Consider the following 10,969-nt stretch of genomic DNA (forward strand, 5'->3'; position numbering starts at 1 on the left):
AAAAATACTAAATCCAGCAGTAATTTAAGAGAAATATAAGAGAACAATTCAAGATCTACAACAAAACAATAATAACATTGTTGCGGCGCGCAGCCCAATCCCTATCATTTAACTCTATAGCAGTACGTTCCTTGAAGGGTGATGAATGTGGTTTTCTCTTGATCCTCCTCTTCCATGAGGATCTGATTGTAGCCTGAGTAGGTGTCTAAGAAACTTAGCAATTCATGCCCGACCATTGTATCAATGAGCTGGTCGATATGAGGTAATGGGAATGAATCTTTGGGGCATGCTTTATATCTGTAAAATCTACGCACATTCGCCACTTCCCATTTTTCGTTTTCACCATGACCGCATTGGCGACCAATTGGGGGTATTTTGACTCTCTGATGGAGCCATTTTCCAGTAATTTTCGACCTCCTTGCATACTGCATCATTTATTGAGGAATTGAACTTTCGCCTAACCTGCCTCATCGGGGGGTGGAATGGGTCGACATTTAACTTGTGTGTAGTGATCTCCTTCGGGATACCTGGCATATCTGCATGGAAAAAAGCAAACAAGTCCGCGTTAGCAGTTAGGAATTGACGGAATTTACCTGGTTCTTGAAGCTTGCAGCCGATGTAGGCTTTCTTACTGTGGTCATTGTCATTAAGTTGGACGGGGTCGAGGTCTTCTATGGTTGATTCCGCGGCTTCTACTGTTTCAGGATCTCTGATGACGCCTTCTCTTTCATCGCAGCTCGACCTCGGCCCTGTTAATTGCTATGCCTCTTTTGCTTTGCCCTTCATTTGTTTGGTGGTCGTACAATCCAGGGCGATGCGGTAGCATTCTTAAGATATGCGTTGTTCTCCTCGTATGCTAAATATTCCCCATGGGGTTGGGAATTTGATAACTTGGAACAAGTTGAAGGGGATGACCCTCATGGCGTGTATCTAGGGTCGGCCTATTATGGCGTTGTACGTCATTTCCTGATCCATGATGTGGAATGTGGTATCCAGAGTGACACCACCGGCCAGGGCGGGGAGTATTCTCCAGATGTTCGTTCAACTGCATTGTTAAAACTTGTTAACATGATGCAACGTGGCACTACCTTATCCTCGAGCTTCATTTGTGCAAGTACTTGAGGGTGGATAATGCACGCACCGCTTCCATCGTCTACCATAATGTGTTTCACATATGTATCTAATATTCGTAAAGTGATAAAAAGGGCGTCATAATAAGGGAAAACCAAACCGTGTGTATCTGCCTTATCGAAGATGATACTTTCTTCGAGTTCGTCATACAGTTCGAGAGTGATCGACCGTTTGATCTTGTGGGTTATGGTGAACTTTACGCTGTTGATTGAAGCGTTGTCGCCGCCCCCGATGATCATTTGAATGGTGCGGGTCAGTGAGGGTGGTTTTGGCGGTCCCTGGTGCTGTTCACGTACTCAGGCAAAGTTGGTCCTCCCTCGGTCACTCAGCAATTCTTTGAGGTGTCCTTGACGAAGCATGTTTACGACCTCCTGCCTCAGGGCGATGCAGTCCTCAGTTTTGTGACCTCGCTCTTGGTGGAACTCGCAGAGGGCGTCTGACTTTCTGGTGCTTGGATCTGACCTCATCTTTTATGGCCACTTGACTTTTAGTCCGAGCTTCTCTAATGCGTAGACTATTTCTGAGGGTGACACACAAAAACTATGAGCGGATAACAAAGGGGGCATACCTCTTTCATTCTGGTGAGTCCCTGTCCTTGGCCTGGGTGGGCCCTCTTCGTGACGGGAGGGGGGAATGATGACGCTTGTGTTGTACGGCTGGTGCCGTTCTCGATTCGGTCGTGGAGTTGCGACATCTCTTCTGACATCGTTTCTTCAATCCTTCCTGGATTTGGCCTGTACCAAGGTCAACTGATGAGTTGGCCCGTTTAGGTCATCCTCGTCTGCACGAACCTCGGCACAGTAGGCGTTATGTATTTCATCCCAAGTGGTTGGAGGATATTTCATAAGCCGACTTATAACTTTCTGGTTGCCCTTAAGCCATTCCTGCTCAGCCCATTTTGGAAAGCTGCTACGGCTATTCCTTCCGATACATTCGGTAAGGTCATCCTTACTCGGTTGAATTGAGCGAGGAAGTCACTCAATCCCTCTCTGGGCGATTGTTTGATAGCGAATATATCGTTCACTCTTGCCTCCGCCTTTTTGGCCCCAACATGGGCCGTTACAAACTTGTTGGCCATCTCTTCGAATGTTTCGATGGGACGTACGGGCACCCGTGAATACCAAGTTAATGCTCCTCCGGTAAGGGTCTCGCCGAACTTTTCAACAAGATGGAGGATACTTGTTCCCAGGGGCGGATTTAGGGGGGCGGAAGGGGGTTCACCCGAACCCCCTTCGCCGAAAAATTACACTGTATATATAAGGTAAAGTCTAGTTTTTACTTCTATATATTAAGTTTTGAACCCCCCTTTAACACAACCCAAAAGTCTAGTTTAGTGGTCAAGGGGGTTCAAAACCTTCATAAGGTCATAGGTTAAATTCTCTCTAGCTACAAAAAAATTTTTTGAACCCCTTTCGTGGAGATCCTGCCTCCGCCACTGCTTGTTCCTTGGCGAGGTCATTGCCTTTTACGGCGGTGACATAGTGAGTCACATAATCTTCGGGATCGGTCGTACCATCATATATTTTCAGATATGGAGGCATTTTGAAGGTCTTTGTATGGCATGCGGGGCAGCTTCATCCCTATATGGTTGTTCGACAAACCGACTAGCATCTCTTTTTGGCAAGAGTTTCGAGGCACCCGGTATTTTGTCGACAAAGAGAATAATTTACCTTGCCATACGATCTGTTCTTCTGGGAAGAGTGCATGTTCTGAAAAAATTACTTAAGGCAAGACAAAAACTAAAGAACAACCAGCAATCATGATAAACTTGTCACAACAGTTTGTCACTCAAGTTTGACATATATAAAGACTTGATCAATCAGTAGTAATTAGTTTTGAAACATAAGCAAGCTAATCCCTTATAGGGTGGGAACATAGATTGTAATTAGTATGTGAAACATCATACATAGTACGACCTCGGCACCTCAATAATTAAATACCAAAACATTTTGAAAGTTTGTCTTCAAAAAACAAAGACGTAATGCCGGACCATACATTCACTGGAATGTCGATAATGGCATCTTCTCAATTGGTTGGATCCAAGTGAATGTGAGAAACATCCCAGAAAACTGTCTGCTAACTCTAATTTTTAGAAGAGAGTGTATAAGTCAAAATTTGCCCTAAGGGAATTTAGCATAATGAGAAATTAAGGAAAATGATGCGGCCGAGGTCGACTAGTAAACAGTGAGACTCGTAGCCGGGCAGTTAACGATGGTCGAGGTCGAGCACCAAGGACAGAGCGGCTAGTTTTTGTGATATTCCAAAGGCTGGTTAAAGAGAATATTCCATTGTCAATGAAGCCGCCCCGTATATCATGATTGCTAGTTGTTCTTTAGTTGTTGTCTTGCCTTAAGTAATTTTTTCAGAACATGCACTCTTCCCAGAAGAACGGATCGCATGGCAAGGTAAATTATTCAAGCAGACATGCGAAGCTATGGCTATGAGTTTGCCAACTGAGGACGTGGTCGTATCACTAACTGAAGAAACAAAGACTCCAAGAAGCAACCAAATACAAATATGTAATCTATCTTTTGTTGCTTATTTTAGTATTACAAGTATGTACCCTCAAAGAACAAGATTTCACCATCAAAGTTTTAAATTTTGGTGTTGCAAAGGGCAATAGGTGGTCTTCCTAACCATGTCTTGTTACTAATCGAAAAGGTTATATTTCATCTTCTCAAGGTTTCATTTAAGTAAACTTTCATCTTCTCAGTAATAAATTCTAACTTTATTAGGAAGTTACCTTCTTATAAGACAACTTCATACTAAAAACATACATATGATGCACCAAAAGGACAACTTAGGAAGATCTTTTTATTGTTTCCACTTTGTCAGTAACTTGCCTTGAGAAAGAAATCGCAAGGTGCTTCTCTTGTGGTTTACGATAAAACCACAGGCCATCGTTTTGAACAGAAAAATTAAACCTGCACTGCACTAAAAGGGCAAAACATGTCAAAGGGCAAACTATGTGTTGTGGAGTGCATACTAACGCAAACTTAACCTCTTCAGAAGGGCACAGCTTGAATTAACTTGTTGTTGATGAGAATCTGATAAATCCAGATCTTCCCGCAAAAGCTAATGGAAGAAAAGACAAGCTAACTAATGACAAGGTTTAGAATCCATACTCTAATAACATAACAGTCGTCATTGCAATCTTCAGGAGAAACAGGTTGAAACCTTTTTCAAAATAGGAGTAGGTAGAGGACCAACATCAACAAACAAGTCAAACATCAGACAGAATTAAAGCTAACCAACCAACATAAACAATTGCTACATTCATTGCAGATGTTATCTGCTTATTCAGTGGAGAGCTTTCGGCGCTTGTACTTCACCATTACTTTGCCTTTGACACCAACAACCATTGCATTCCAGTCAATTTCAGGGAAAGGCGAGATCAATTCGAACTCAAAATTTCTCAGCAAGTGACTCCATATTGCTTTTATCTGCAGATAAGCGAATGGTTCCCCAAGACAACCATGCCTGCCTCCACCAAATGAAATATATGAGAACGCTCCCGCTACCTTATCTTCATCTCGACCAGGAGTAAACCTATCAGGGTCATAGGTATCTGGGTTCTTGTAGACATGTGGCAGCCTGTTTGCAAAAGCAGGTGATGTCGCAACAATATGGCCCTTAGGAATGTCATACTCTTTCCCTTCCCTGGTTTTAACAGTGAAATCACTATGCGAACTACGTAGAAGCATTATCAGTGGAGGATGGAGTCTCAGGGCTTCCTTTATGCATCTGTAGAGGACTTCCATCTCGGAAAGGATGTCATGATCGACCTTATTCCCATGTTTCTTCATCAGATTCTTCTGTTCATCTACGACGGCAGACATGTACTTGTTGTTGCAAAGGAGGTATGCCCCTGTCCAAGTGGAGGTGATGGAACTGGTGTGCTGCCCAGCAAAAAGAGCAGCAATCAGAAGCCCTGTGATCTCAGACTCGGTTGTTGCCCGTCCATCTTTGTACTTGGAGTCAATGAAGCATTGTAACATATCAGACTCTGCCTTGCCTGTACGTTTTCGAGAATCTATGATGTTTGCAAAGATTTGCGCGAGCTTCTTGCGGGCATTGTCACGACGGCGATGGGCTGGAATGGGAAGGTAGGGAAAGATTACACTGATAGGGAGCATCCCATTGTCCAGGTCATGGAAGAGAGCAGAGACATCATCAAAGAGTTTATTGCGAACCTCTTCTCCCAACAGACATCTACTAGCTGTCAGTATGATAAGATGCTCCAGTTCATACTTCAAGTCCACTTCACCACTTTCACCCCATTTTGAGAAGTATTCCTGCATTTGCCATGCACAAGAAGAAGGAAGAACAACAAACCAGATTAATCAAGCTACATTTATGCAAAGTTCAAACAGTACAAAATCATTCTGCCATACTTTTCCTCCATCTAATAGTGCATGCATAATTAATTGAACCACCCCCACCACCCCGGGTCCAAAAGGCTTAACACACACTAAAAAGTGGTGCAGATGCTAGTTCATTTAAACAAATATCTACACCTCTTCCCCAACTGAAGGGCAAAATTTGCGGTCACACAAATGAAAGGAACATATTAATTGCACGATAATACTGAGCCTTAAGATCTTGCAGTATGGTCTACTGAAAAAGTAGGGATCACAATCATAGATACAGTAAACAAATGCATCATGATTTCTTACTAGGCCAAGGATCTAGTAGGGGATTATTGTAAAACCAGTGATAGCCAAACTAAAACCAATCACAAGAAAAACAATAGAAGTTAAAAGGGTGGGAAAGAAATAAGGATCCAAGATCATAAGAGAATTTCAGAGATCCAAGGACAATATCCTACATAATGCTACCAATATAAATTTTTCTTGTTGAATTACAGTAACACGAGTCAACTCATCTTCAGAAGCACAATTAGAGCACATAGATATTGTCCCTTTTAAAATTCTGTTCACTATTTTCAAATAAAATAGGCACGCAAAGTCCAATTAGTAGTATAGCAAAGTACCATGCTTAGTAACTTAAAACTGAAGCAAACATTATTATATACAATAAACATGACCAATTTAGACAGAAATTCTTTCTAAGTACCTCAGCTTCCATGACCATCTGATCCACATATCCCTTCAACTTATTTACCCTCAGAGCCTCAGTAAAGAACCTGAATTGTTCTTGCCTAATAGTATAATCAACATCAAAAACCACACCAGGGCCAAAAGTAGGCACATTGAACTGATAAACCTCTTGTTGGCTGAGATCGGTTTCTGGAGCCTTAAAGAAATGGGCCGACACTTCTGGGCCGATGAAGAACGTGATGTTCTTGTTCAGCAGATTCAGAGTGAACACACTCCCAAGCTGAGGGTACTCCTCCCGCAGCATAACCACTGGGCCTTTGAGGAATCGAAGCAACCCACCGAGAATTGGCCAGGATTTGATCACAGGAGGCAGCCGCTTCTTAGATCTGGGCATAATTAATGCTGATATGAGTTTGGCTACCACTAGGGTCGCTACTAGCAGCAGCCCTACGTTTAAAATCTTGTTATCCCCTAACTCCATTGCTATGGCTTATTCAATAAATAAAACCTGCAATTTAAAGAAAAAGACGGAGACGGAGACTTTAGTTGGAATTCAAATGATTTGAGATTAAAAAAAAAAAAAAAGAGTGAATCACATTGCAGAATATAAAGATCTGAGATTCCAAAGCTGTCAAAAAACATAGGGAGTGTGTGTAGAAGAGAATTAAAGAAGAAGAAGAAGAACAAGTTAAAAGATGAAGCAGAGACCTGAATGAAGAATCAAAAGATTAAGAGAGGCTCATAGTCATAATGGAGGCGCACTTCTGTTAAAGAGTCCTTTCACTCCTTTGCCTCTCTCTATGTATAGAGCTGTAGATTCAGTCTACTGACTGACTGCTGACTGTGCACAGCTGTTTTTTTTAATTTATTTGTTCTTTTTTTCTTTAAATACAGGAGAGTTTGAGTTGGATCTGGATTGTTGGGTATCTTATTTTTCCTCTGTTCTTGTTTTTTCTAATCAAGTGCAGGGGAACTGGGGGGAAGGTGGTAATAATTAATGAGTAAATAGGTAGAATTTTAAAATTTGTGGTTCTAAATAAATCAAAAAGGAATCCGGAGTATTAACGGTAGAATCGAAAGTTTAAACTAAATTATTTCTAAATTTAAAAAGGAATTATTATTTTTGAAACGGACTAAAAATAAAATAATTTCGTCTAGAATTTAAAAAATGATGAGCACGTGAGAAAACAATGGGACGAAAAGGAGCCATAAAGAGTGTGGTATTAATGACTTAAGCCTTTCCGATCGTTCGATATGATCGAGGGTGCCCTCAGTATATTTTTTTACTACCACTAATGTCGTAGTTTGGCTTTTAGTGATGAGGAGATGGAATATCTCGGATTTTGCTACTCTTCCCGTAACTAATATTTCCAGTTTCTCCAATTAGCTATTCAACTTATTACACGTGTCCCATCAAGTAATAAATGGTCTAGATTTGTTTGAATACCTGTCCCGCATATTCAAACAATTTATGACATGTGTTGCATTATATGGAGTCCTCAGTCCGCAACCAAAATAACGTCAAAATATTACTCTCTCGTCTTATAGTCTGTTTGGCCAAGCTTTATTTTTGGGCCAAAAGTATTTTTTTTTTTTTTTGCTAAAAGTATTTTTGACCAAAAATTAAGGTGTTTGGTCAAACTTTTGGAAGAAAAAAAAGTACTTTTGAGGAGAAGCAGAAGTAGTTTTGGAGAAGTAGAAAAAAGTAGCTTCTCTCCAAAAGCACTTTTTCTGAAAAGCACTTTTGAGAAAAATACACTTAGAAGCAGTTTTCAAAAACTTGGCCAAACACTAATTACTGCTCAAAAGTGCTTTTCAAGTTAATTAGCCAAACACAAACTACTTCTCACCAAAAGCACTTTTTTTAAAAGTACTTTTGAGAAAAGCACTTCTCAAAATAAGCTGATTTTAGAAGCTTGGCCAAACGGGCTATTAAACTTATTTGTCCACTGTACTAAAAATATATTTTTACTTTTATTTTTTCACTATACTAAATCTATATATATATTAAAGCAAGAAAGTTATCATATATAATTGACATTATGGTTAAGCCAAGTAGCAAGCTAATAAATGTCAATAATATATGGTAACTTTATTCTATATTTGATTATTTTAGTTAAATATAAATATATATATATATATATATAATATACGAAATTTGAATTAAAAGATAATTTTGAATTTATAGATAAAGTTCTAAAATTCGAAGTTAAATTAAAAATAAAATTTATCTTCTTTTTTTCATGTTATCATACTTAATTCGGTCAATGATCATATGCAATCATGTTAGAACTTTTGTTATTTTTTATAATTATTTAAATACTACTTCGCCTCTAGCAAAAAAAATAAAAATTACTCCATATAACTATAAAACTCTTTCACATTTAAAATCCTGTAAGTATAGTTCTTTGAAACACTGTAGCTAGATTTGAATAAAACAAAATTCTTTTAAAGTAAATGTGTTATAAAACAATAAAAGAAGAAGAGTAGTATTGCAGAGAAAAGTAGGGAGAGAAAATTCTTATTGATATTTAGGATAAATTACAATGGAATAGAACCCTCTATTTATAGGGAGAGGGTGACTTAGCCACCAAGTAATAAACCCTAGAATCTCTCTAAATATAGACATTCACCATAANGCATAAATGAACATCAAACAAATAATAAAACTTTGGCTATACAATTGCTATCATTAATTTCAATTTAGCACATTCAAGGAATTGAAGGGTATAAGCTGAAACCCCTTCATTTAGCTGTAGTTAAGCCAATATTGCGAAGGGTATAATTATTTTTTCGTTGAAGAATATTTAGTTTTGAATCATTAGATTATGTGAAAGGTTTTTTTTTCAAACTCAACAAGAGAGAAATTGGTTTCTAATTGATAGTTTCTATAGTGACTTTTAAGTGTAATAAGGAGTATATATAAAGAAAAATTTGGTATGACGTGAATTTTTTTTTTTAAAATGTAAACAAATTATTTCGAAAAAACTCTTTACTTTATTTAATTCAAAGATAATAAAAAGATAAGATATTTTTGAACATTAGTAGAGAGTTTTAAAATTATTATAATAGAAGTTATATCATGGATAAACTCAAAAAACCGAAATCTTATGGAATATTTACATATTATCCGACCATATTTATTGTTTACTTTTTATAGCTAATATAAATAGATGATATACCGACAATACACGATTATACACATATTATATATGGATTATATATAAATTATACATCATTCAATTTTTTAATTTAAGTGGTCGGGTGAGCACTTATTTAGGCTGATTAAATATAGCCAAAAGAAAAATATGAAATAATTTCAACTAAAGGCTAAAAATATAATTAAAGTTCATATGCAGACAATTTTTATTAAAACTCATCCTTTTATAGTGAAATAAATTAATTTTTTGTAACAAAAGAAATAATGACATAAAAAAATAAGATAAAAGAAAATAAATATTGAAAAAAAAAATGTTAGAAAGATCTAAAAACGAGAAATAAAAGATGACAACAAATTTCTTCTTATGTTTCATCTTTGTTGAGTATAAAAAATTTGAAAGTTAATCTCATCGATTTCAAATATTTTTTTTTCAACTCAAATACATAGATTATAAGATAAGGATATCTTAGAATATTTTTTTTTTAATTTACATTATGTGTCGTTTTTAAAAAATCACTATTACTAACAAACTGATATGATATTCGAATTTGAATTGGAACGCAATTTGAGTAGTTTGCATTGAGGTTAAGCCAAGTATGGTGCCGAAAAATAAACTACTTGACAATTTTAAGACAATATATGCAATATTTTATAATAATAATAATGATAATCAACTAATTTTACATTTAATGATTCAAAGAAAAAAACTTTTGTAATATAGGGTATTAAAAATTCAAATTCTGGGGCTAGAGATGTCGATAAACTTAAGTCATACTGAAATAAATCCGGCCAAAGAATCATTTAAATTTTTAGATAGCCGATTAAAGTGAATTTTAAATTAAGGATAATATCTTCACTTGCATCATTCTTTTTGGAACGGACCAAAAAGGAAATAGGTTCATATAAACTGGAACAGAGGGAGTATGATTTTATCTTTCAAAAAATATTTCAATTTTGAAATTTTAATTTTTAAAACTTTATATATATATATAAAGTTTTATGAACCTATTTCCTTTTTGGTCCGTTCCAAAAAGAATGAACCCTTTCTAACTTTGGTAACAATTTAGCTTAAATTTACAATTCTACCCGTAATGAGAAGCTTTTATAACCACACAAATACTCTGGTGCCCTTTTTGACTTGTTTAGGACCACAAATTTCAAAAGTCTTCATTTTTTCTTAAACTCCGTGCCCAGTCAAACAGGTTCACATAAATTGGAACGGAGGGAGTACCAAATAAGAGTTCAAGTGTGATGACCCAAACGGTCATCACTTGTTTTAAATTAAATTCTATGACTCCGAGGCCTTGAAAACCTCAGTTAGAGTCACCTCGATTTGCGTGCGCAGTCCGGGCGCGTAGCCGGAAAGCTTAAATATAAAAATCTGTGAAAAATGATAAAATTTATTTATAAAATGAGTTATTTTGACTTCAGTCAATATTTTGGGTAAACGGACCCGGACCCGTGATTTGACGGTCCTGGAGGGTCCGTAGGAAAATATGGGACTTGGGTGTATGCCCGGAATCGAATTCCGAGGTCCCAAGCCGGAGAAATGAATTTTTGAAAGAAATTATTTTTTGAAATTGTTTAAGGTAATTTGAAATGAAATTTGATTAGAACG

General features: G+C 37.2%; 1 protein-coding gene across 1 annotated transcript; it reads right to left on the reverse strand.

Moving 5' to 3' along the window:
* Positions 1 to 4,231: 4,231 nt before the first annotated feature.
* On the reverse strand, positions 4,232 to 7,068 carry LOC109244278 (sterol 14-demethylase). Its single transcript, XM_019411339.1, has 3 exons — positions 6,900 to 7,068; positions 6,208 to 6,699; positions 4,232 to 5,426 (listed from the first exon to the last, which is right to left on the reverse strand). The coding sequence occupies exons 2-3, from the start codon at positions 6,670 to 6,672 to the stop codon at positions 4,428 to 4,430; spliced, it is 1,464 nt and encodes a 487-aa protein (XP_019266884.1). The 5' UTR covers positions 6,673 to 6,699; positions 6,900 to 7,068; the 3' UTR covers positions 4,232 to 4,427.
* Between the last annotated feature and the right edge of the window lie 3,901 nt (positions 7,069 to 10,969).

This window comes from Nicotiana attenuata, unplaced genomic scaffold (genome assembly GCF_001879085.1).
Source record: "Nicotiana attenuata strain UT unplaced genomic scaffold, NIATTr2, whole genome shotgun sequence".
In the NCBI taxonomy this organism is placed as follows: Eukaryota; Viridiplantae; Streptophyta; class Magnoliopsida; order Solanales; family Solanaceae; genus Nicotiana; species Nicotiana attenuata.

Excerpts from the sequence above, each read along its gene's own strand:
- LOC109244278 (XM_019411339.1), bottom strand. The coding sequence starts at position 6,672 with ATGGAGTTAGGGGATAACAAGATTTTAAACGTAGGGCTGCTGCTAGTA. Across the intron at positions 5,427-6,207 it reads AGATGGTCATGGAAGCTGAG|GAATACTTCTCAAAATGGGG; the intron begins GTACTTAGAAAG and ends TGGCAAATGCAG.